Source organism: Ictidomys tridecemlineatus, chromosome 12 (assembly GCF_052094955.1).
Source record: "Ictidomys tridecemlineatus isolate mIctTri1 chromosome 12, mIctTri1.hap1, whole genome shotgun sequence".
In the NCBI taxonomy this organism is placed as follows: domain Eukaryota; kingdom Metazoa; phylum Chordata; class Mammalia; order Rodentia; family Sciuridae; genus Ictidomys; species Ictidomys tridecemlineatus.
In genome coordinates, this window is record NC_135488.1 from 2,263,497 (window position 1) to 2,289,861 (window position 26,365).

Sequence of the window (26,365 nt, forward strand, 5' to 3'; positions counted from 1 at the left end):
CGTGAGGCACTGGGTTACATCCTCAGCACCAAATAAAAATAAAATAAAGATATTGTGTTCACCTATAAGTAAAAAAATCTCAAAAAAAAAAAAAATCACTGGTTTAACAAAGTTCTCTATTTAAAAACGCCCAGGGCTGTGGGTAGCTCATTGGCGGAGCACTCCCTGTCCCAGCACCGGCAACTCGACAGACGAAATTCCAGCCCGCAGTATCGCTGCGCACCATCAGGTCAACAGCCTCTGGGGCCGCGACTTCTGATGGTGCAAAGGGGCCGCGGTAGCCCGAGGCGGGGAGCCCGCCTAGCCCAGGGGCCGCAGCGCTCAGGCCCGCAGCGCCCGCCGTCCCGCCCTGGGGCAGGGGTCAGCGGTGGGGGCCGCCGCCCTTTGCGCCGCAGCCCGCCCCCGGAGCGCAGAGCCGCGCAGCTGGGGCCGCCGGCCGGTGGGAAGGGCCCCGGGAGCGGGCGGGGCCTGCGGATGCCTTGGCCCCGCCCCACGCCCCCGAACCCCTTGGCCCCGCCCCCACTCCCGCCGGGCCGTCTCCCCGCCCCCAAGCCCGCTCAGAGGAACGGCCGCCCGGCTGCGCCGGCGCAGACCCGTCACGACAGCGCGACGCTTTCCGGCCGCCGCGCGGTGCCGACGTGTCGGACGGCTCCAGGCGGGCTGGTCATGGCAGTGCGTGCCCGGTCCGCGCGGGCGCCTGCCGGCTCTGGTAGGCTCGGGGTCCACGGTGCATGCAGGGCGGGAGGGCCCGCGGGAGCCGGGCGCTGGCCCGGGGCGGCGGGGAGAGGCCGGCGCCCCTCGTTCACTCCTACTCTTACGGCTGCAGATCAAGTGCAGAAGGACCGGCCCCCGCAGGCCGCGGCACCCGCGCAGGCCGGCCGCATGGCGGCGCTCCTGGGCTTCGAGTGGACGGACCTGTCCAGCTGGCAGAGGCTGGTGACCCTGCTCAATCGACCGACGGATCCGGCCAGCCTAGCGGTCTTCCGGGTTCTCTTTGGTGAGGCCACGCTGCGGGTGCGAAGCGGGAAGGACAGCGCTGCCTCCCTGGGTTGCTCGCACACCTAGCTGAGGACGGTGGCGAGTGGGAGGTCTCTGTGACGTTAGGGTCTAACCTGCCTGGCTTTGCCCCCTCTATTGGTGGCCAGAGGAGCTTTCATCTGTGGCTAGATGAAATAGAGGCAGAGGAGCAGGGACCCATTTTGTTTGTGGCATTAAGTTGCCCAAAAACTAACTTGAGAGTAACAGAAAGCAAGAGTGACAACAAGAAAGGAACATTTTTGTCTGACCCAGGACTTGGAATGAGTGACAGCACATGTCCTTGGAATTGGCTACACAGGTGCCAAGGTTCCCAAGTCTGGTAGTTTTCAACTGGGGAAAGTTTTGCTCCCCAGGAAGATTTGGCAATGTCTGAGATTTGTCACAACCTGGAGCCAGAGCAATAGGTAGCATGTATCTCTGCAGGCACCAGGGCTGCTCCTGGATGTTCTGTAATGCACAGGGCAGCCATCCCAACAGATACCCAGACCAAAATAGGACTGGCCTTAAGGGTTAGAAACTCTGCCTTAATCCAAATGACTTCCTAATCTGATCAGTCTTTTCTGTTTACCTGTTTGTTTGCTAAGTACCCCTGCAAAGGACCCCCAGAGAACTTTCTGTAGCTCTGTAGGATAGATCCTTATAACTGTTGGAACCTATTGGTTTTGATAGCATTCTGTACATTTCTCTCATTCAATCATCTCTAACACTATGAAGTATTATGAGCCCTCTTTCACAAATGGGGCATTGACTTTCTGAGCTGCGGGGCTATCTGAGGTCACACAGCTGGCATGTCACCCAACACAGACAAGGCTCAGTGATCGTTGTTGAGTGAATGGGAGAACCAAGGTAAGAAGAAGCTGGGGCTGGGTACACTTAGCTATCCTCCTGTATTCCACTGCTGCCCTAGCTGAAGCTTCACAGTCCCCTCTCCTGCTGCCTCTACAGCGTTCTTGATGGTGCTGGACATTCCCCAGGAGCGGGGGCTCAGCTCACTGGATCGCAAATACCTGGATGGACTGGACGTTTGCCGCTTCCCCTTGCTGGATACCTTGCGCCCACTGCCACTTGACTGGATGTATCTTGTCTACACCATCATGTTTCTGGGTGAGGGGAACTTGGGAGAGATGGGAGTATTGACTGACCTGCTGGTGAATGTCCAAGTCTTGGGTGCCTGTTTCACTTCTGCATGATTAGTTTTCATGCTACACATCTGTAGGTCTTCTCAGCTGTGAACCCATACCTTCTGTTTTCAAAATATTGAAATAGTGTGTAATTTTCATTTAGTTTTGCCTGATCACAAGATGTCTGATGACTTTGTTTAATCCCAGTCATGGCTGGGCCTGTGGTGACCCTGGGGCCTTACCTCTGCTCCTTGTGCATCCCAGGGGCGCTGGGCATGATGCTCGGGCTGTGCTACCGGCTGAGTTGTGTGCTGTTCTTGTTGCCATATTGGTATGTGTTTCTCTTGGACAAGACGTCGTGGAACAACCATTCTTACCTGTATGGTTTGGTGGCCTTCCAGCTGACGTTCATGGATGCTCACCACTACTGGTATGAGTTGGGAATATAGGGGCAGGGTCAGTGGATCAGGATGCTTACCAGAGATGAGGACTCATCAAAGTCCTAGAAATTGCCCCAACAGGCATATTTTTTAACCATGTTTTGCAAAGCATGGTTGCAAGGTTACACTTTGGGGTGAATTTGGGAGGGGCAATGCCAGCCATTTGGGGCAGTGGGGTTGACAAAAGGCCAAATGCCTCCATCCCATCCTCACTTTTTCCATATCTCCCCAGGTGCCTTGACCTTTCTACTTCCTGTAACCCTCTTAGAAGAAGAGAAGACCAAAACCAGACCTAGCTGTTTTCAGATACTTCAAGGGTGCTCATGTGAAACAGAGAGCAGACTTTCTCTGTGTGAGCCCAGAGGGGAGAGTTAGAACCAAAAATAGACGTTGCTGTGAGGCGGAGATCATGTCAGGAGGAGAGGGTCCACTAGGGCTGCTATCCTGGGAGAAAGTAGCCCTTCCCATCTCTGGCTTAGGTGACCATCTCTTGGGGAGGTGGGGGAAAGGATTTGGAGTCAGGGTGGCAGGGTGGATGCCTTAGAGAGTCTTCCCTTTGCTAAGTGAAAAGCAAACGTGAAATGTCAGTAAGATGGGTATATGAACAAAATCGCAAACACTGAACTCATGAACAGCCATGAAGTTACATCCATTGATGGACATATGCAAATTCTTCTTTTGTAAAAAAAAAAACTTTATCCAGTCCTGGGATTGAACCCAGGGTCTTGTACATGCTAAGCACTTGATCTACCACTGAGCTGCATCTCCAGGATCCTTTTGTAAAACTTTAAACTCATTCAGAATGTCTATCTCTGATCACAGAGAATGAAGACACAGTTTTGGCAGAATATCCCTGAGAAATGCCATTTTTACGACTTTTATACGTTTTGAAAAAATTGCTATCATTTACTGAGGGCTTTCTGCATGGCAGGCACATTTAAAATTTTTCCTCATTAACTTTTCAAACACTCCTCAGATTCTTCCCTTTTCAGTCATTTTCTAGCCTAGCATTTTTCCCCAATTTGATCCATTAGTACAGACTCAATTATGAGCTGGTAGTAAGCAATAAACTTTTTATTGTTTTATGTATTTGTATTTTACTTTGTGGCAGTACAAAAGCATCCCCATAAAGCCATTCTGGTTTTCACTTTTTTTTTCCTCCATACTGGGGCTGGAACACAGGGCCTCATGCACGCTGAGCAAGTTCCGTACCACAGAGCTTTGTCCCCGGCCCTGTTTTTTACTTTTGGTACACTATTAATGAACTACATGACATGAGATAAAATACTTGATTATGAAGTATGCTTGGGCTAGATGGTTTCGCCTGACTGTATGCTAATGGAAATGTTTGGAGCACATTTATGGCAAGCTAGGCTACTCTAGACTGTTCAGTAAGTTTGTGTGTGTGTAAAATCCATTTTCAACTTAATAATATTTTCAAGTTATGGTAAGTTTACTGGGATGTACCTTTATTATAAATAAAAAATCTATAATTCTTTTTTTGTTTAGCAATACTGAGGACTGAACCAAGATCTCATGTGCTAAGCAAGTGCTCTACCAGTGTGCTACATCCTAGATTGGGTCTTGCTAAGTTGCCCAGGCTGGCCTAGAACTTGCAATCCTTCTGCCCCAGCCTCCTGTGTTGTTAGGAGTACAGGCGTGCATTGCTGGCTATAGTAATACTTCTTACAATAGGCTGGAGATGTTGCTCAGTGGTACAGTGCTTGCCTAGCATGTGTGAGGCTCTGGGATCAACCTCCAGCACTGCAAAAAAACAAAAATTCAGAATTTTCTCATACATTTCTAAAGGGTTTCAAGAATAGCCCAGAGAACCAGGGAGGCCATGGAGGTATTCCTACGGTAGATGGGTTTGTCAGCATGGAAAGGAGAGGGAGAGACAGGGCTGGACCAGGAGGCCTCCCTCATGTCGACTCCTTGGTACAGGTCTGTGGACGGCCTTCTGAATGCCCGTAAGAGGAATGCCCACGTGCCCCTTTGGAACTATACAGTGCTGCGTGGCCAGGTACAGGACTTCAGGACAGATGCTCCTGATAGCCACTGTGGGCAGCCTGCCTTCCCATGCCAGCTTGCGTATACTCTGCCTTCCTGGGTTGACTCTTTCCCTTTGCGGGAAGCCAGGCTGGCTTTCCATTTTCTCCAGTCCTTACTCTGGGAGTTCTCTCACCCTGTCCAGGGAAGTGTATTGTTTGTGTGGGCTGTGGAGCCCTCTTGAGTGGACGGGTCTTGTCCTCTCCCTCGGGGTCTGCTGCTTGTTGGGTGAGTGAATGTCTTACAGTGGAAGAGTGGATCTGCTCTACCTTGCGTCCTGGACTGAGTTCAGAACTTATTTCTATTGGTGCTAGGGATTGAACCTAGGGATGCTCCACCTCCAAGTTACACCCCCAGTCCTTTTTAATTTTATTTTGAGATGGTCTTGCTAAGTTGCCTAGGCCAGCTGTAACTTGGAATCTTCCTGCCTCAACCTCCCAGATACTTGGGAGTACAGGCCTTACTTTGTTCATGACTAAATAGTCAACAACATTCTTAGGCCTGGCAGCGTAGCTCAGTGGTGGAGGACTTGCCTAGCATGTGCAAGGCTCTGGGTTTAATCACCAGAACTGCAAAAAACCCTGAAAACCAAGGTTCTTTTTTGTTTGAGTGTTGCATGTTGTACATGCAGATCTTCATTGTGTACTTCATTGCTGGTGTGAAGAAACTGGATGCAGACTGGGTGGAAGGCTACTCCATGGAGCACCTGTCTCGGCACTGGCTCTTCAATCCCTTCAAGTGAGTGGCAGTCAGAGTAGAGGCCTTGCTGGAGCCTGGAGCAGAGCAGGCACTCGGCTTCTGTGGTCTGCAGTAATGGGTGTTATTCCCACTGTGCCCAAGTTCACCCCTCTTGACTTCCTTTGTCCACTCATCTCCCTGCTTGACAGAGGAGAGTCAATTATATTAAAAGATTAAGGCCCAGCTGCACCTGGGAGACTTGTGCTACAGGTGCGCAAGAAGGGAAAAGAAATAGACAGGAAAGGGCCAGAACCAGGTGCAGTATGCCTGCCTTTGCCTCAGCTCTCACCAAGATGGACAGCCACTGCTCCTGCTCCAAGCAAACCATTATTACCAACTGTCCCAAACAGGTTCACCTCTGATTTCTCTCCTCTCCCTTCTTCTCGTTTTACTTTATTTTTCCCTCTTCCACTTCCTGAAGTGTTTTTTTATTCATGACATCCACGAGGAATCTCCTGTCCCCACAGTACACGTTTCTCAGGCCTATCTTGTGCTAGGAAATCTGTCCTTGCCTTTTACATAGCGTATGCTGAAAAAAATGGAACACCTGAACCTGTGAAGGAGTTGGAGAACTCTGCTGTAGCATCTTGGGGTGGCTCGGGCCCTTCGGTGGTCTGCCTCACCAGTGAGTGTGTGTCAGCAAGGACAGGGCCGTGAGGCATCTCATGTGTGAGTATTCTGTGATGCGGGTCCCTGTGCCTGCCTACAGATTGGTGTTGTCTGAAGAGCTGACCAGCCTCCTGGTGGTGCACTGGTGTGGGCTGCTGCTGGACCTCTCTGCTGGTTTCCTGCTCTTCTTTGATGCCTCAAGATCCATTGGCCTCTTCTTTGTGTCCTACTTCCACTGCATGAATTCCCAGCTCTTCAGCATTGGTCAGTATCTGTAGCTTGGATGAACAGGAGCCAGAGAGAGAGACTAGGAAGAGGCGTCCTTTGGGAAACAGTGGTGGGACTAGGAGCTGAGCTGAGCCCAGTGCAGTCACTGTGAATTGGGAGTGGATGGGATGAGCATTGGGGCTTTGGGCTCAGTGTGCTGTGTAAGGAGTCTCTGGGAAGAGTAAGCATCCAGTATCCTGTAGCTGAGAACTCTCTTTTCCTTTTTTTTGTGTGTGTGTGCATAGGGGTGTGTGATGCAGGGGTCTAACTCAGGGCCTGTACAAGCTAGGCAGGTGTTCTGCTTAATGCTTGATTTAAGTAGAGCATCTGGGACAGGCTTCCTGAGGGAGGGGTGTGGTTCAGGCCAATCCTGCATCCTTTCTCCCTGCTTTTCTAGGTATGTTCCCTTATGTCATGCTGGCTACCAGTCCTCTCTTCTGCTCCCCTGAGTGGCCTCGGAAGCTGATATCCCACTGCCCCAAAAGGCTCCAGGAGCTGCTGCCTCTCAAGGCAGCCCCTCAGCCCAGTGCTTCCTGCATCTCTAAGAGGAGCCGAGCCAAAGGAGCCCAGAAGCCAGGGCTGCGCCACCAGCTGGGAGCTGCCTTCACTCTGCTCTACCTCCTGGAGCAGCTCTTTCTACCCTATTCCCATTTCCTCACCCAGGTTAGTGGCGTAGTGTGCGTGTAGCAGGAGCTGGGCTTGGAAACTGGCAGAGGTGACATAAATCATAAAGTGGGAAAGAATGAACTGGTTTTGTAGGCCTGTCAGTAGAGGAAGGAACTGGCATGAGACAAGTTGATCTGACCTGACCCCCACTCCCCCCCCCCCCCCCCCGCCCTGCCTTCCTAGGGCTATAACAACTGGACAAATGGGCTGTATGGCTACTCCTGGGACATGATGGTGCACTCCCGCTCCCACCAGCATGTGAAGATCACCTACCGTGATGGCCTTACCGGCGAGCTGGGCTACCTCAACCCTGGGGTGAGGCATCTGACACTAATGACAGTCTGTTCTTCAGAGTCCTCTTGATCTTTGGGGCCTGGTTTGGTTTTACACACATCAAAAAGTAAAACAAATTTGGGTCTCTGCTCTTTCTCAGGAGTCAGATTGAACCTTTTCTTAGGTGGGTAGAGGTAGAATGCCGGCCACTTCTTTATACTGTGACTAGATTTAGGCAAGGTAAGTACCATTAGCCCAGCAATGAAAAGTTCATCCCCAGAGGCGAGTGCTGACCTTTTTCTGGCAGAAAGGGCAGCAGGCTGGGTCTCTTCATGCCGTGGGCAGTGCATGCCTGTCGGGAGGCTGAAGATGTGAGGTGGGACTAATGTGGGGTTTGGGGTCAGGTATTCACACAGAGCCGGCGATGGAAGGATCACGCAGATATGCTGAAGCAGTATGCCACTTGCCTGAGCCGCCTGCTTCCCAAGTACAATGTCACTGAGCCCCAGATCTACTTTGATATATGGGTCTCCATCAATGACCGCTTCCAGCAGAGGTGGGCAAGGGGAGCAGGAAAGGGGAAATTGCACACAGCTCTTTGAAGCAAGGTGAACGGCGGCCTTGTCTTGCCATATGCACATCCTGGTCAGTCTGGTTGTGGGCATTGGTGGTGGCTTCCAGCAAGGGGCACTATCATCCTGGAGAGGAGTGAGCTGCTGGTCCCTTACAGTGCCTTTTCCACAGGTAGCCCCAGCCCCGCCTTCTAGTGCTGCAGACTCTTCCCTCTGCCCTGGGCTGGCAATAGCATGCTGACATCAGCTGTTTCTTCTATCTGGAAACCCTGTCCCCTCTCCCTGGGAGTGATGAAAAGAACAGAAGTAGAAGTGGCAGTGGGTGGGCAGTCATGGCCTCTTTGGAACAAGCTCTTTCTTTCCTAAGGCTTTTTGACCCTCGTGTGGACATCGTTCAGGCCGACTGGTCCCCCTTCCAGCGCACATCTTGGGTGCAGCCACTGTTGATGGACCTGTCTCCCTGGAGAACCAAGCTGCAGGAAATCAAGAGCAGCCTGGACAACCACACAGAGGTGGTCTTCATTGCAGACTTCCCTGGTAAGGAGGCTGCGTGGGGAGGCCTTGCTACTTTCCCTGGTCCTCTGTCAGTGGGAAGGCCCTCCGCAGGGATGAACTGCACCTCTGCTCTGGCAGGGAGTGAGTTCATTCTACTGTGGTGTGTTACCTTGGCAGGGCTGCATCTGGAGAATTTTGTGAGTGAAGACCTGGGCAACACTAGCATCCAGCTGCTGCAGGGGGAGGTGACTGTGGAGTTGGTGGCAGAAGAGAAGAACCAGACTCTTCGGGAGGGAGAAAAAATGCAGGTATTTTGCTGGGATTACCAGTGGCAGACAGTTTAGGTGGGTAGGGTTTATTAGACCAGAAAATGCTTTACAGCAGTGGTGCTGCAGGAATTCAGTAGGGGCGTAAGAGTGGCAGAGTGCACACGGGCAGTCTCTGGCTCTAAGTAGCCTCCTCCAGGATCCCAGAGGTCAGTTACTTTAGACTCCAAAAGAATGAGGAGACAGTGTACCAGGCTGGCTAAGCCGGGTTTTTTCTCCTCCTCAGCTGCCTGCTGGTGAGTACCATAAGGTGCACACGACATCACCTGGCCCTTCCTGCTACATGTACGTTTATGTCAACACTACAGAGCTTGCACTGGAGCAAGACCTGGCTTATCTACAAGAATTAAAGGAAAAGGTGGAAAACGGAAGTGGTGAGTGTATGAAGGGTCAGGTGGATATGACCCCCGGGTTTCAAGAAATCAAGGTCATGAATAAGGATCTAGCCATTAAAGAATGAACTTGGGCTGGGCACAGTGGCACACGCCTGTAATCCCAATGGCTGGGGAAGATAAGGCAGGAGGATCTCAAGTTCAAAGCCAGCCTCAGCAAAAGCAAGGTGCTAAGCAACTCAGTGAGACCCCATCTCTAAATAAAATACAAAATAGGATGGGGATGTGGCTCAATGGTTGAGTGCCCCCGAGTTCAATTCCCGGTACCAAAAAAAAAACTCTCCGTGGTGAAGAGTTCTCAGGGACAGGATCTATCTCAGTGATTCCTCTTTTGTTGTCTTCTGGGTAGAAACGGGGCCTCTACCTCCAGAGCTGCAGCCTCTTTTGGAAGGGGAAGTGAAAGGGGGCCCTGAGCCAACACCTCTGGTTCAGACTTTTCTTAGACGCCAGCAAAGGCTCCAGGAGATCCAACGCCGGCGAAATACCCCTTTACACGAGCGACTCTTTCGCTTCTTGCTGCGAAAACTATACATCTTTCGTCGTAGGTGAGTTCTACCTACCGTTGCAAGCTTGGTGACTTCTCTTTCATGAGGGTAACACTAGACTTCTTAAAGACAGAGGAAGTAGCCTGTGTCTGATGGCCAATGCCCCAATCCTGGTATCTGCCAGGCCATGTAAGGACTGGGACATAAAGGGTCACTGCAGGGAGATTCTCAGATAGCTGGGGGAGAGGGGCTAGGTGTTCCCTAAGGGCTTTGGCTGGAACTGTTTTTGAACAGAAGTTTGGACTGGTTGGCTTTTCTCCTGTTTTTCAGCTTCTTGATGACTCGAATTTCACTTAGAAATCTGTTATTAGGCCGCCCTCCCCTGGAGCAGCTGGCCCAAGAGGTGACTTATGCAAACTGGCGCCCTTTTGAAACAGATGGTGAATCAAGTCCTTCAAACAGGGAGTCTTCAAATTCCAATCCTCCTGAGACAAATCCTGATCCTATGCACTCAGAGTTCTGAGGGCACCCGGATGTTTGATGCAGATATGGGAGCAGCCAGTCACAGACACAGCATCTATGCAATGGTGAACATTTTTAGATTTGTTTTACATTACATAACAGCTTGGAATTAATAAAGATATTTCAATCGAAGATTGAGGAGCCATGAGGAGGTTGAGAATAAAGGGGGATGAGTTAAAACTGACCAGCTCAGGTGGGTATGCTGGTGTATACACCTGTAATCCAGTGCCTCAGGAAGCCAGCCTGAGCAAAGGAGACTCAGTAGACCCTGTCTCTAAATAAATCTGGGGATGGGGCTCAGTGATCAAACGCCCAAGTTCAATCCCCAGTATCTGCCCTCCAAAAACACCCCTGTAATGGTTAATGTTCCTAAGTGCTATTACACATGTACCTATATGTTATACTTAATCTGTAGTATCCCTTATCCCCATACAAACTGAATAAATTTGCCCGAGACATCCAAAACATAAGGGGTAGATTGGTAGTTCCTGATTCATTGTGAGTCAGCCTGAAATGTTAACGTACAAAGTGGTTTTACCTTATTCTGGTTTTTTCCAGTTGCCTAGACAGTGGTTTCCATTAGCTAAGGAAGTTATTGTCCCCCTTCCCCCCCCCCCCCCCCCCCCCCCCCGCACACACACACCAAAGTATCAGGAATCACACTTGGAGCTAAGCAAATTATGTAAGCTGTACCCTTTTTACAGGTTGCCCAGGCTGACCTTGAAGTTGAGATTCTCCTGCGTGGCTGGGATTGCATATGCCTGCTTTTTAATATCAAGTCCCATCAATTTTTTCCACTGAAATTCAATTGAGACCAGGAAAGACATTTTATTGTGTGGGTTGTGACCTATAGGATAGGCAGAAAATGTCATGCAAGCTATTGAAACACTTGGTCTTACTTAGGGTTCCTTGAATGGTTAAAGAGTTAGGGGGGTTGGGAGGGGGTGTTTTTTGACCAGTTGTTTCTAATTCTTCATACCTTAGTTCAGCTATCTTCCTTATGTTTTGGAAGACTTCTAATTAAAGTACTCTACATGGGCAAGGATGCTGCCTTCATGGCAGCATACCACCACCTCCCTGACCTATGGCATAAAGTGTTCACTATAATTATCCATGTCCCAAGAAAAATGAGGTCTAATTGTTCTGAGAATTGGCCTTTCAGCCAATCAGCTTTAGATTGATCCTTCTTCTGATCCCAGCATATGGATTTTGTTCTCAACTTTAGGTTTTGGAAAGCCTACTGCAAGGTCCTGGGTTCATCACCAATATGGGGAGAGGGGAAAAAAATGACAGTGGGTGGCTGCAACAAGGACATATTTCAGTCTAGAAGGCAATATTGGACAAACCAGATGGGGAGTCTAGACCTGTTGATTCCCAGTTGCTCAAGAAGTATGTATACAATTTTCAGGTTATTTGTAGCCACAGCAATTAAAGAACAGTAACACAGGGTAGAACCTAGCATTTTATTTAGATCTTCATTAAAGTGTTGGAATTGAGAACCAGACATACGTAATAAACCTCCAAAAATAGACCCTGGAAGGCACTTTCTGCTTCGGGCAAGCAGTCATGGAGTAGCATGTAAACAAGCTGGCTTCTCTGTACCACGCCAGCCAAGTCCGCTCTCTCCACGGTCAGCCGCACCAGCTCTGCCCTCCCTTCGCTTAACACCAGCCAGACCCCCTGTAGGTCTAACCCAAGGTTTTTCTGTAGGACACCTTGGCCTACCTGGGAATGCTGGAAACATGTTGTTAAAGGAATCATGGTGTTGAGGAAAAAAAAAATCTTTTAAAAGCTGCCATCTGAGGTGATGGCTTCTCTGTACTTACACCATACCTCAGAATACAATAAATAAGCAATTAGAAAATGTTCAAGTATGAAGGGATTTCCTCCTCCCCGCCAAAAGCACTGCTCTCTGAAGGAAGCTGGTTTCTCTGTAGCTACACCAGCTGTTCAGAAAGCTCATTGGACCTGGTTTTGAAAATAAAACAAAGTTAAAACCCTGGGAGGAATTATTGTGCAGTGTGGAGTACTCATCTTTCTTATAAAGAAAAAAAAAGTTATCTGGTACCAAAGTGTGCAACCTACAGACCCTCAGGTACTGCCCTGTGACTTCTCTGTATGACATCACAAGGGTGCCAAGTGCCTGTTTTTCTAGACTAGGAGTTGGTGAGGTTTGGCTAGTGCTGAAACCATGCATAGGATTGGTTTAATAAATGAAAACCTTATTACGTACGTCCTCCAAAAGACAGCTAAAGATGGAGAAATTTTGATTTGGTGCTATTAAAGAGGTGGCAATTAAGAGCATAAGCACCAGGGAGATGGTTTAATGGTAACTGCCTTTTTGATTTATGTCAGGCTGGAGCTCCGACTGGAACTTGCGTTACATGCAAGATAGATTGGGTAGGGAACACTCCCTGACAAAGAACTACATAATTAGAAATGGATCGAGTTACAGGGAGGATAAGGGAAGGATTCACATTCATAATAGAGCTCAAGACATTACAAATTCATGCTGAGAGCTGTGGCATTGCCAGACAGGCTATAGTGGAACTACAAGTACTTTTACGTGCACATTACAAGGATATTTTCAGCATTTGGTAGGAAAGTCAATGTGTTTAGGACTTTGGAGGGTTGGGTGATAGGGCACAAAGGTTCAGTTCCAAAGCATTATTCACTACAAGTGTTGTTTCTAGGCAGTTACATGGATCACCTATGCTCACTAAATTCATTATAATGGTGAACAAAACTTCTAGGGACAGAATAGCAAGCCCAACTTACAGTCCCCCACAAAAGCTAAAATTCATGTCATTGACTAGAGAGTGACTGCAACTGATGAGCTGAAAGAGGACAAGAAAATTTAGCAAGAAGGGCCCTTTCCCTCAGAGCTTGAAGGCTTCTCTGTAGCCTACGCCAACAAGTCTGGGGAAAAAAGGCTAACACTTTCAGTATTTAAGCTTTTTGGGCACTTCCCATGGGAAGCTGTCCCTACCAAAGTGGCCATAGGCTGCAGTCCTCTGATAAATTGGCTTCTTCAGATCCAGATCCCTGGAATATACAAGTCCATAACTTAATATGTAGCATTGGATTAAAATAAAGCAAAACAATCAGCAAGACTCATTTAAGAGCTCTGGCAAATGAGTTCAGTTCTCTGGGGTATGCTAGGAAAAAAGTTTGTGGCAAAAGTGTTTGTTACTTCCCTGGTGTCCAAAGTCCTTGTACAGTCCTTATTAGTAACTACAGTTCTTGTTTTTCCGGCCCTGGCTCAACAAATATGAAAACTTGTCATTATTCTGAGGAATTCCAATTGTCAAAAGCTCATCTGAGGATCATGGATACTTACCAAGGTCCCACTGCCCACTATGGTTCTTTTCTTTGTAGAACCTTGAACATCCCACTTGTCTGTATTAATTTCTTAAACACCCTTAGGTATGATGAGCACAAAGCCCAATATTAAATGTGAAAGACTTTCTAGGGTGATTAATATAAGCCACAGAGCACTGTGACTTGTATTTCTCAATTAAATGCACCCTGAAGGCAATTTTAAAACATCAGCATGTTCTGGAATTAAAATGTTTCCCCATTTGAGGAGTCTACCTTTACCTCCTCATATCTAGATAGTATGCATCACACATATACCCACACCCTCTACTTTTCACTAGCAATAGGCTTTACCATCTTTACCTGACAATGACCCCAGGGCGAAGATCAAAGTTCTTCTTCACAATCTCTAATAGCTCTCTCTCAGTCTTCTGAGAGGTACCATAATGGAAAATGGAGATGGATAACGGATGAGAAACTCCAATAGCATAAGAGACCTAAAAGGATTCAAATGTTAACAGTCAGTAATTCAAATGCATACTTGTATACATTGGTATAAAATGGGCAAGAAGCTTATTACTGTTATATCCCTCCCGTTTATATGGCTGTTTACCACTCCAATTACATAAAAAGAATATATACCTGAACAAGAACCCTCCTGCACAGACCTCCTTTAACAAGGGATTTTGCCACCCAACGGGCAGCATAAGCAGCTGAGCGGTCCACCTTAGTATAATCCTTTCCTGAAAAGGCACCTCCTCCATGAGCTCCCCAACCGCCATAGGTATCCACAATTATTTTCCGGCCAGTCAAACCAGCATCACCCTGAAATTACAGGATTTAAGTCACTTTATGCCTAATCCTTCCCAGTAAGTGGTTCTAGATTAGAATGCCTATTCCATGCCACTAAAGATTCACAAGCAAATTCCAGAATCTTAAAAGGTGATAGTGACTCAAACTTTTCAAATAACCAAAGACTCAAAATAGTAAAGAGTATGCTGAACTGACATTTACCTGAGGCCCACCAATAACAAATCTGCCACTTGGCTGCAGATGGTAGATGGTATCCTCATCAAGATATTTTGGAGGTACAACAGCTTTGATGACCTTCTCTTTCAGGGCATCCCTCATCTCATCAAGACAAACTTCTTCATCATGCTGAACAGATATAACGATTGTATGGACTCTGATGGGAAGCACAGCACCTCGATCTTGCATATACTGCACAGTCACCTTGAAGTCAACACAGATTATCAGAACACCATCAGTTTTGTACTTGGTTCTCTATCAAGTTACAATACAGTGCTGGGCATGGTGGTATATGTCTAATCTCAATGGCTCAGGAGGCTGAGGCCAAGGACTGAGTTTAAAGCTAGCCTCAGCAATAGTGAGGCACTAAGTAAACTCAGTGAGACCCTGTCTCTAAATAAAATACAAACAAGGCTGGGATGTGGCTCAGCGGCAGAATGCCCCTGAATTTGATCCCCAGTATCAAAAAAAGAAAATTACAATGAGCAAAAATACATTATTCTTGGCAGTCTTCAAATTCATGGATTTTTCTACAAAGTAATTTTAGGCAATATAGCTTTAAGATCACTTACTTGAGTTTTTGAATCTGGGCGTAACCAAGGCAAAGTGCCATTGCGGCGTAGTTCAGCCAGTTTGGCATTTAGCTTATGTGCTAAGACAATGGTTAAAGGCATACACTCCTCAGTTTCATCGGTGGCATAACCAAACATCAAGCCCTGAAAAAAAAAGAGCCAGTGATGTAACATTAAAGCTTAATTTAATGTTAGAAGAGACATAAATAGCCTTTTACAATACCTGGTCTCCTGCACCAATGTCTTCCTCATTTCGGTCAAGATGAACACCTTGAGCAATATCTGGTGACTGTTGCTCCAAGGCCACCAGCACATTACAAGTCTTATAGTCAAACCCTATAAACAAAAATGTCTTTTAAGAACAAAAAGCCATAATACCCACTCACAATTACTTGGAATTCTAAATACTGCTACTGCTGAAGAAATCAGATACAGTAGTAATTCCTTAGCCATGGTTTCACCTTCCACTCACTCTGTTACCTTAAAATTGTAAATTGAAAATTCCAGAAATTTGTGATTTTTCTAAAAAAAAAAATTGCCACGAGAGTGTGATGAACTCTTCCCTTCCCAGGACACTAATCATCATCCAAATACATGCTACCCACTGCTAAATCACTTAACTATTGAAAGGTCTTGGCCGAACAGTGGCTTTATGTTCAAATAAACTTTACTTAATAGCCCCAAAGCATAAGAATAATGCTAATACTTTGAATATGCCAAGAAAACCTATAGTGTACCTCAAAGCAAACAGGTGCAAGTTCTGAAGGGGAAAAGATGGCCAGGATTGCTAAGATCTATGGTACAATAGACATTTTGTCAGATCACATTTATAACTTGTACACTAACTTCCAACTTATTTTTGCAAATCTAATGTACCTCATTTATGTTAGGCAAAACTGTAGCCAAGCATGTACGGGGGGAAAAAATATTCGTCAGTTTCAGCATCTGCTAGTCTTAGAACATTGTCCTCCACGGCAAGGTGAGGCTATAATACCAAAACGTCATACTACATATCTACATAATCGGAGTTAAGGATTACTAGGAACATTCCTAGAAGACAGTTTCAACCATTATATCTAAACATAAGCTTAGAAAAAAAGCAAAATGAAAACACACCTTTGGAAGAATCATCATATCCAATGTGCTTAATGGCTTCCCGAACCACTTTCTGGTAGTCAATGGCAGCTCTTGATGTAATTTCTCCAGCAAGAAGAATCATCCCAGTTTTAGCAACAGTTTCTAATAAAGGAGAGATTCACACAGAAAAAACATTTTTATAAATTAGTTCTCCCAATGTTACCTTTATAATCAGGCAATAAACAAAAGCACATGTTCTGAACCTACCACAAGCCACTTTGGCATCAGGGTCCTGTTGAAGATGGGCATCAAGGACAGCATCACTGATTTGGTCACAAATCTTATCTGGGGGGAAAAATCAATTTCTTTTACTATTTAAGTATGGGATGCCCCTTTCTCTATGAACTGGAAAAAAAAACTTTGTTGGGGAAAAAAAAGGAAGGGGGAATTTAAGAGTTGCTTTACCACATCTACACTCAGCTGTGCCCCACCCCATTTCCATTTATTTCAAAAGGTTGCTAAGGCCTAAACTGCGGAGGCTGATGCCTCCAACTTGTGCTCCTCCTGCTGCCTTGGCTTCCTGATCGCTGGGACTGCATGCATTTACCACTGTGCCCAGCTAGGAAAGAAAAAACAAACACACACTGAGATTTTACTTTTTTATTTTGAAACATCATAAAAACTTTGAAGTGAATCACTCAGTGCATTAAGTATGATCTAACTGCTGCTTTTTGTAAAGCACTGCTTTACCAGAAGCAGTCTGCCTGAATAATAAATGCTGGACACAGGAGTCCGTGTTACTTAAAAACTTGACACCGCGGTCTTAATATAGTCGCACAAACTCATTGACTCAGTCAGCCAGCAGAACCCTCGAGATATCCAATACACATCCATCCATTATGATGTGTGCACTCGACACCTCCCAAGGACTTCGGGGCCACCTCTAAAAAGCCGGAGGTTCTGAAATACCGTTCCAAGCCTAACCATTCCAACGTTCTCGTCCACCTCCACTGTCACCTGCCAGACCCTGGTCCCAGGGACCCTGGGAGAACAAACCGCAGGCACCACGGCCTTTAATCGGTGCAGCACAACCGCACACCGGTGAACTCGTGGATGCGCACTGGCACGTGCACACGATGTGGCAGGACAATCTGGCCAGTGTCATCAGGCTCCTGGTCTCAAGGGACACGAAAGAATTAAGCCACGAAAGGAAACAGCCATGAACAAAAGGAGTGACCCGGCGGCCATCCGGCTGTGTCATCAGAGCGGCTCCAGCATAGGCTCGGCAGCCCCAGTCCCTCGGCCCCCACCTACGTCACCCGTTCTAGAAAGGGGGAGTACCTCCAACACTCTCGAATTTTCCAGACAGCCCGAAAAACGCGCCACCGGCCAGGCCCAGGCGGGCCCGCGCGTCGCGCTTAAGGGCGGCGCGCCCAGCCCAGCCCGCGGACACGATGTCCTCCTGAGGCGCGGGCCCGGCTCACTATGGCGGCCACACACAAAGCCGGGAAGCGGCGAGGGCGCCGGCCTGGCGGAGGTCCCCCCGCAGCGCTGCCCGCGCGCCTGCGCCGGCCTCGCCACGTGCGGCCGCCGGGCTGCAATGCGGGGCGCGCACCCGCCGCGGGGGCGCGCGGGGCGGGCCGCCTACGGAGGGCTCCCGCCGCGGGCCCGCGGAGCCGCCCTCCTGCAGAGCCCGCCACCCCCCTTCTGGAATCTTCCGCGGGCCGGGCGCGCGGCCAGGTGGGGGAGGGGCGCGCCCCTGCCTCACCTGGGTGGCCTTCCCCCACAGACTCCGAGGTGAAGAGGAACGTGCCCTCCTCGATGAACGCCTCGTGGAAGCCGTTGAGCTGACCGTTCATGTCGGCGATGGCGGCAGAAGAGCAGCACTGAGGAGCGGACAGACCGGCGGCGAAGGAGCAACTCGCGGACGAGGAAGAACACTCGGTCAGCGGCGACAGGGCGAGCAGGGCGGCGAGCAGCGGGGTCCGATATTTATAGCGCGGAGCTCGCAGGCCCCGCCCCCGGTCCCGCCCATGCGCGCGGGGAGGTGCGGCCGCGCAGGGCAGAACCATCGCGGGGTGGGGGGATCCTGCGAGCGTTGGTCCCAGGCGGGCGTCAGCCATCCGGGGCCGTCCCGACCGGTGGAAAGAGACGCGAGAGGACTGCTTCGACGTTCGCTCCCTGTCGACGAGGGACGAACGGCGACAGGGCTCCAAGGGTCGTCCCCCGCGCCGCGACATGGCACCGCCCTTCCGGCCGTTGCAGGCCAGCGTCCGCGACCGCCCCCAGTGGCGGCGGCTGGAAGCGCGGCTTTTGTGCTGGCAGTGCGGGGCTCCGCGCCGCGCGCCCCAGCGGCCGGGACCGAGCTGGGCGCCCGCCCGAGGCTCGAGGGCTGTGGCTAACGGCCTGGGGGAAGATGGCGGCCGCCGGTGGGCGAGGGGACGGCGGACCGTGCTGGGCACTTCGGTCGCGTGCTCAGAGCGGCTGAGAACGCAGACCTGAGTTTTCCCAGAAGCTGTCCAGGCCCGCGACCGCGCTCGGCCGCTCCACGAAGCTCTAGCTTTGCAATGCCCACTTGGTTGGTCCCGGTCTTGTCCGTGAACGGAATTACAGGGAAGGAGAAAGAAAACAGACCGAGCCAGCAGGAGCAGGAGTCGCCCCCGGAGAGTCATGGCCAGGCAGGGTCACTCATCCTGGGCAGGGGTCATTGTGGCCCCGGGGAACACAGGCGGGGTAGGTCGTTCTTGCTGGGGAGACACACGGTGACCCAGGGAGCCACAAGTAGGCGGAGCTGCTCATGTGGCACTGGGGCAGGTGTCTAAGTGACCCCAAGGAGCCGTGGGGAGTGGGACTCATTCATTCAGGGTCACATGAACCTCACGGAGCCATGGCCAGGCAAGGTCACTCATCCCTGCAGGGGCAGGTAGTACAGCAGCCCACGTTGGTGACAAGGACACCAGGCTCTGGTGTCCGGAACAGTTTGCTCCCATCATGGGAGGATGCACTTCACCCCAAGAACTGAACAGACCTCTGACAGGCTCCAACTTCTGCTACCAGAGAAGTAGCTTAAATTTTGGAGAGTGGGGAGCAGGGGAAAAGGGGTTAGAAAAAAAAGAGGCTCTGGGCTGTGATAGGGGCTTCTACAAAGAAGAAAGGGTACTCCCCAGACTTAAGATCATCAGGGTCAAAGCGGGCAGCTAGAAAAGATTAAGTTACAAGAGACATGGTATTTTTACTTTTTTTTTTTAACATTTATTTTTTAGTTGTAGTTGGACACAATACCTTTATTTTGTTTATTTATTTTTATGTGGTGCTGAGGATCCAACCCAGGGCCTGGCACATGCTAGGCAAGTGCTCTACCACTGAGCCACAATTCCAGCCCCTTTACTTGGTTTTAATTTTTCAAACTAACCCTTCATAGAAAAATAACTATAAAACTACTTCATAATTTCTTTGTTTCGACATCATTTTTAAAAAGTAGAAAGCCAGTTTATCAACAATGAGTATTAACATTGTCAACAGCAATAAAGTGCATGTGTAGACTAGTCAGTGTCAGTGCATTATCTCCCTGCAGAAAAATCTATATGGGAAGCCAGAATGTAATTAGAAGTTATTTTATTAATAGGGAGGAAGAAGAAAAGGATTAAATTCAATGATTAGCTCATTAGCTCCTGATATCTCTTTGCTATCAACCTCACTGTTGGGCTGATCCTGCTGGGGAGATTAGAGTCAGCTGCACCACTTGCTTAACTACTTCTCTTTCTCTTAGCAAGGGTAATTGGTAGTTACCAGCTGGAGCTGAAGTTAGGCCTCTGACAAGACCCTCTTCATACAGACCTGTCTGTAAAATTGGGACAATAATAGTCATCATAGGTTTGTTTAAAGGATTAAATGAAATGATAGAAGTACGTTCTTTAACACAATGTCTAGCCCATAATAGGTATTTTTAAAATATATGCTGTAAAAAATTAGCTCTTCCTTCGAATAACTTTTCACTGGCTTTCAAGTGCTCTTAGGACAAAGGTTAAAATCCCTACATATGCTGGGTGTGGTGGTTCACAACTGTACTCTCAGCAACCCAGGAGGCTAAGGCAGGAGAATCATGAGTTCAAGGCCTGTCTTAGCAACTTAGTGAGGTCCTGAGCAATTTAGTGAAAACCTGTCTCAAAAACTGAAAAGGGCTGGGGATGTGACTCAGTGGTTAAACACCCCTGGGTTCAATCCTCAGTACAAAAACAAAAAACCTACATACTCTAAAGGCCTGAGTGTGGCTTGGCTGCTGCTTCAAGTTTATCTTTCTGTTGTCTACTTTGAATTTCTTATAGTTAGCAACAGTTCAAGTTATTGATTCCCATCAAAATAAAGTGAGACATGGGCTGGGCCTGTAACTCAGTGGCAGAACGCTTGCCCAGCATGTGTGAGCCACTGGTTTCCATCCTTAGCACCACATAAAAATAAATAAAGGCATTCTGTCCACCTACAACTACAAAAATAAAAAAAATAAAAATAAAGTAAGACAGCTGGGCGTGGTGGGGCTGGCCAATAATCCCAGCAGCTTGGGAGGGCTGAGGCAGGAAGATCATGAGTTCAAAGTCGGCCTCAGCAATGGTGAGGTGCTAAGCAACTCAGTAAGACCCTGTCTCTAAATGAAATACAAAATAGGGCTGGGATGTGGCTCAGTGGTCGAGTGCCCCTGGGTTTAGTCCCCTGTAACTAAAAAAAAAAAAAAAAAGAAGAAGAAAAGAGAGGAAGGAAAGGAAACAGGAAAATGGCAGAAGAAAGTGGGGCAGGGAAGAGGCCTGGTGACCCGGGAGGTCCACGAGAGGAGGCCGGCTGGACTCTAGCAAGGCACTGTGATCAACAGTATTAAGAGCTGCCCTCTGGAGAAAGTGCAGGCCACCTGTTCTGACTTCACAGGTTACTGCCCCGAGGGCCAGACAGACTGGTAGAGGTCCTTCGTTGGTTCCATAATGAGCATTAATGAACTTGTTGAATGTGGGATGGTGTAAAGCACATGGGGAAATCTATTCCCTGTCTTCTTTGGGCTCCAGCCTTTTCAACCCAGAGAACACTCAGGGAGCAGTCTCCCCTGAGAGTGCAGAGCTGGGCCTGCATAAAGTGGTTTTTAGGGCTCAGACAGTCTTACCTGTCTGCCTGAGGAGAGAGTTCAGGAAGACAGAGCATTTGCAGGGCAAGAAGCTGTTGGTGTGGCCAGAGAGGAAGAGGAAGATGGTGCTGCAGATGGCTGAGAGCATAGCCACAGTGGGAGGCCTGGAGAAGGAGATGATGGGCTATGGGTCTCAGAGCAGCTGCCAGGTGAAGGTGAGCAGGGAGAAAAGTCTCCCAAGGTTCGGCAGCCCTTTAGGGACAAAGTCTGGAGTGTCAGATGGCCTTAGGAGAAGGCCAAGTCCAGTGAATCAGAAGCAAGGACTTATGCAGCCTTCATCTTTAGGCTGTTTGTATTTTGTTTATATTTCTGTGATTTTTCTCTCATCACAATCAAACCCTTTTGCATCTCAGTCAAGAAGCGCAGGATGGAGAAGTGCATGGGGGCAGTGGAGACACAGTGGCGCCTTTGCGAGGGGCCCTGTTGTGAGGTCTAGTGCCCTCATCACAGCACTAGTTCCTTCTTTGACTTAGATGAGAACCCCCATGCGCTCCACCCAAGTCACTGTGGAGTCGTGGTGCAGCTAGGACTGGAGCCTAGATCTAAGCCCAGGGCCCTGTGCAGACACCAAGCAGCACTGCCCAAGGCAGCAAGAAGTGGTGTCCGTCCCCCACACCTTTTCCTTTTAACACACACTAAACAATTCAGAGAAATGTGGGTTTTTTCCTAACAATTTTTATGACCATGTCTCTGGGATACTGTGGATATTAAATCATTCTCCTCCTATTTTTATTGTGGGAAAATACACAGAACATAAAATTTGCCATTGTAACTGTTTACAGCTCTGTGGTAATCGGCCTCATTGTGCCTGTGTGCTCTTTTTATTAGCAGTTAGATGTACTTAGTGGACGCCCATCAGTGGGTTTAACTGTTGCTTCGTTGGTTGACGTTCACGTTGTTTCTTGCCTGCCATCTTTGCACATGTACTTTTGTGAAGCAATGTTGTATGTGTGTGTGTGTGTGTGTGTGTGTGTAAAATATTTGACTGAAGCTGAGCTTGGTGGCGCATGCCTGTAATCCTAGCAGCTCCAGAGGCTGAGGCAGGAGGATCACAATTTCAAAGCCAGTCTCAGCAACTTAGCAAGGCCCTAAGCAACTCAGTGAGACCCTGTCTCTTAAGTAAAATATGTTAAACAAAGAAAAAGGCTGGAGATGTGGTTACGTGCCCCTGGGTTCAAACCCCAGTACTAAATAAATAAATAAAATATTTCTAAGATGGGATAGATGAGACACAGATATGTACATTCTTACCTGTTAGTAATTACAGCCAGAGAACTTTCCAGATGGCTATCAGAACTCACATTCTCAGTCGGGAGTGGGTATCATTTTCTAATTCACCAAATGCTAGATGTTATTGCTTTTTAAAACTTTTGTAAGTATGAAAAATGGTAAAAGAATATTTTTATAACCTTGGCAGACTTTTGCAAGTAAGATAGAAACCACAAAAGACTGATAAGATTTAACAACATAAAAATGAAAACTCACTTTATAAATAAAATCCAAAGACAGACAACTTGGGAAAATGTTTTCAACATATAAGACAGACAAAGGGTTAATACCAATTAGTGAAAAAGGAAGAACTGTGGAGCTGCGGGCAGCCTGTCATCCCAGCTACTCAGGAGGCTGAGGCAGGAGGATTTCTGTTCAAGGCCAGCCTCAGCAACTTAGTTAGACCCTGTCTCAAAATAAAAAGATAAAGAAGCTAGGAATGTAGCTCAATGGTAAAGAGCCCCTGGGTTCAATCCCCAGTACCAAAATATAAATAAAATAATGAAAACTAGTGGAAAGATTGCAAGTAGATAGTTTACCAAGATGAAAGTGGAAATTACCAATAAACATGAAAAGATGTTCAGCCTCAAAATTCATTTGCATAGTGAGTTTGGGAAAAGCCACGGCCATGGAGGTGGAGAGGGGTGGACGGAGGAGAAATACAGGGAACAAGATGCTGTGCTCCCCAGAGTGTGGCCTCTGGGGAGCTGCATGATGCGGATGGCGCCTTCCAGAGGGGTGCCATTCCTGGGATACTCAGGAACTGGAATCTCCCAGGATTCCAGTCTCCTCACCTCCACGGGAGACAGTCCTCTGGATGGAGCCAGGTCTACTTGTGGCAAAGGCTGCTGCTCCCCGGTTAGGGACTTTCTGGCACTGTTTCTGCCCCAGCCTGTCCGGCACCCTGTTTGCTGCCGAGAGCATGGCTCTGCTGCTGGTTCAGGGTCCCATGTCAGGCGGGGTGGCTCACCTCTGCTGTGGTGCACTTCCTAGCCAGCCTACAGCTTCTCTTCCAGCCTTCTGATCCCAACAATCAATGTGTCATCTGGGGACCCTTCAGGAAAGCACCTACCCCCTCTGGAGAGAGGACTTGGTTTTAGACCTGCCCTTGGCTCCGGCTCCCCTGTTTGGCTGCAGCTGTGCCCGACTAAGACCGTTTATTGCTTTCATTCCCATACCCAGCTTTGCTTGCTGTGCTCCTGGGCCCTCCGACCTGCCTTCTCATCTCTTGACTCCTTTCCCTTGCATTTGGATCAGTACATTTGGACAAACCTCCCTGTAACTGATATCTGACTTGATCTCAGGATCCTTCCACTGTAAATTGTCCTCACCTCCGTCCAGCAGCCACAGGATGACCATGCTCTGTGCCCTGGTAACCGAGGATGTTGGGGCAGAAGCAGTAAGGAATTCCTTTATCTAATCCCTATTTTTCATCTTGCCCAGATTTGCCCTGGGAGAAGATGGGGCTGCATCCAGGACAGAAAAGGCGTAAGTCAGAGGGTGCTGACTTGGGGCCAGCCAGACATGGTTGGTGACCACAGAAGCCGAGACCCTCTCTTCTGGGAGTGGAGTACAAGCCTTATCCCTAAATTTAGCCTGTAGCAATTCTTTATGTGCAGTCCTGGGGGACCATGACGCCTCCCAAGGAAGGCAGCCCCGTAGAATGCATGGTGGAAGGACCCTCTACCTGGACAGGCTCCTGTGCCAGCACCTCCTCTGGGCTCCCAGCTGGAGCTCTCACCCTTTGCTGAATAACTTCTTAAGCTCTAATGCACGTGAACAGCGCGTCTCAGCAAGAGTCTGCACTCTGACCAGCTCCCAGCTGATGCCAATCACCGTGGACATCCACACTGCTTGGGGAGCAAGGGTCCAGACTTGCCAGTTTGCACACTGGGGTACACCTGGGGCCACAAGATTTCCAAAGTCCGTGTGAACATGGATGATTTGAAGTGATTCAATTTCAGACTCCTAACTTCCATATGAACCATTTTCTAAGGCTGATTGGTCCGAGAATGGGCCAATTCCCCTTTTTTTTAATGTGCTAAAGAAAGCAAGCCATCTTACCTGCTGCATCCCACTCTGGGATGCTGAATGAAGGAACGCACCGAAACACTGGCATAGGTATTGAGAAAATGACTCTGAACACTAACAAATCTTTTTGCAAATTAAAATCTTTTCTAGGTGCTGCCTGGTCACAGTGACAGTGAAGCTAAGGAGTGCAGACACACAGCTGGGTCCTGAGCTTGCTCTTTGCTCTATGTTCTCTGGGTGTCCTTGGGGCCAGGGCCTGGTGATGACACCTATCATGGGTTGCTTGCACTGGGGGCACTTCCTGTGCGACCTTGACTGCCAGGAGGAGCCTGATTCCTGCACCAGTGAGCACCTCTTCATGCAGACGGCAGAGGTCATGGTCTCCCACGGCTGGAAGAACACAGGTTCTGAGGACCTCTGCACTGGCCACTCTGGATAGCTCCCCAAAGAGACTGAAAAGTCACACTTCAGGGAGACCCTCAGTGCACTCGTGGTGGGAACTGCCGCCAAGCTGATTATGTCCATGGCAAAGGGCCGAAGCCAGGGATCGATGCAGATGTTGGAAATGTAACCTGCAAGGTTTTTCTGGGAGCTTGGACACTGTGACATGATGCCCAGTCCTTGGCTGACTGGGAGCAGATTTGCAGAAGTGCCACCGCTGTCATGTGACCATGGGAAACATTTGCTAGATGGTCAGAAGCAGGTCACTGGCTCTGAACGGGACCAGCAAAAAGCATCGTATGCACCTGTGAGTGGCCCCTTTACACTGTACCCTGTCATGGTCCCAATTACACAGAAATCTGACAGCACTGTAATTACTGGAGAAATTCTACAAACATCTACAATTCCTGGGAAAGTATATATGGCATCTTGACCTGAATAGCTTCTAACCAGGAAAGGATTGTTAATGTCGCTGGACCAGGGATTGGAATGACCCAGATAAGTTGGAGATGGGCAACTTTGGCCTCAGTTGGGGCAGCAGTGATGCAGATGGCCCCTGGCCATCAGGGCAGCTCTTCTGCCTGTGCCTGACGACCTCTGACACATCATCCCTCCAACCAAGGCTCTGCTTCAGGACAAGGACGTAACTGCCATCACCTAGGACCCCTGGGCAAGCAGGGCTCTGTACTCAGAAAGGAAGGTGGTGTGCACCTCTCTCTGGTGAGGCTGGGGCTGTGGCCATAGTAAATCTGCAGGAGATGGGAGGACTCTGCTCTCACTCTGCCTGGCCTGCTGCCCTGGGCAGAGGCCAAGCCTGTCAGCTGGCCAGCCAGGTTGCCCAGCTCCTCTCTGTGAAGAGGGAGCTTGGGTTCTTGAACAGGCTTTGGCCTTGAAAACTTGTATAACAAACCAGACCATAGAAAAAAAGTGGACTTTAGTGGCCAGGGCTTAGCTAGGTGGCATAGCATGTACCAATCCTGTACAAGGCCCCGGGTTCACACCCCAGTACCCCCAAAATCCAACTTAAAATATACAGTATACAGTAATTCCAATTTCAGAAAATGTTATTCAAGGAGATAGCTGCATTGCTGTTAAGTGACCAACAGGTGGGCATTGTATACGGCATGGACACACTGGACAAGGACAACAGGTGTCTTAGCAAGGTGGAGCTACCCAGGCAAGGGCCACACAGGGCCTACGGATCGCCCATCTCTGGCCTCCCGCTTACCGATTCTGGAGCACAGTGGGCCACAGTACGGCAGGGGAGAGGGCTTGCAGATGGAGGTCTGCTGACATTGTCAAGGTGATGACCCTGCCCCTCCCTCCTCCTCCACCCTCACTTAAAAAGCTGTTTTCTTAAATAACATTTTCTGAAGTTGGAACTTTTTCAAAGCAAACAAAAATCTTACCTGGCCCTCTGTTTACTACTCAGACCACTTAACAATAAAGCAAACATGATTTATTTTTA

The 26,365-nt window shown here is 48.8% G+C and overlaps 2 protein-coding genes and 1 long non-coding RNA gene across 6 annotated transcripts; 2 read left to right on the forward strand and 1 right to left on the reverse strand.

Moving 5' to 3' along the window:
* Positions 1 to 549: 549 nt before the first annotated feature.
* On the forward strand, positions 550 to 10,125 carry Ggcx (gamma-glutamyl carboxylase). Of its 4 annotated transcripts, none has more exons than XM_078027961.1 (15): positions 550 to 709; positions 827 to 997; positions 1,984 to 2,142; positions 2,424 to 2,589; positions 4,544 to 4,622; positions 5,280 to 5,386; positions 6,096 to 6,259; positions 6,660 to 6,925; positions 7,112 to 7,243; positions 7,606 to 7,757; positions 8,141 to 8,310; positions 8,446 to 8,576; positions 8,821 to 8,968; positions 9,336 to 9,531; positions 9,802 to 10,125. In XM_078027961.1, exons 1-15 carry the CDS (start codon positions 667 to 669, stop codon positions 9,992 to 9,994), a joined length of 2,277 nt encoding a protein of 758 aa, XP_077884087.1. In that variant the 5' UTR covers positions 550 to 666; the 3' UTR covers positions 9,995 to 10,125. The 4 variants fall into 4 exon arrangements, with proteins under 4 accessions (XP_077884087.1, XP_077884088.1, XP_077884089.1 ...); XM_078027962.1 differs by having other exon boundaries at positions 9,843 to 10,125; XM_078027963.1 differs by having other exon boundaries at positions 9,909 to 10,125.
* A 1,317-nt stretch (positions 10,126 to 11,442) lies between these two features.
* Mat2a (methionine adenosyltransferase 2A) lies at positions 11,443 to 17,972 on the reverse strand. The gene is made up of 9 exons (XM_005338455.4): positions 17,758 to 17,972; positions 16,257 to 16,334; positions 16,029 to 16,151; positions 15,136 to 15,248; positions 14,913 to 15,056; positions 14,326 to 14,544; positions 13,954 to 14,136; positions 13,675 to 13,808; positions 11,443 to 13,038 (listed from the first exon to the last, which is right to left on the reverse strand). The coding sequence occupies exons 1-9, from the start codon at positions 17,846 to 17,848 to the stop codon at positions 12,936 to 12,938; spliced, it is 1,188 nt and encodes a 395-aa protein (XP_005338512.3). The 5' UTR covers positions 17,849 to 17,972; the 3' UTR covers positions 11,443 to 12,935.
* On the forward strand, positions 17,944 to 26,365 carry LOC144368980 (uncharacterized). The gene is made up of 2 exons (XR_013428394.1): positions 17,944 to 18,722; positions 24,607 to 26,365. It is a non-coding gene; the product is annotated as an uncharacterized LOC144368980 (long non-coding RNA).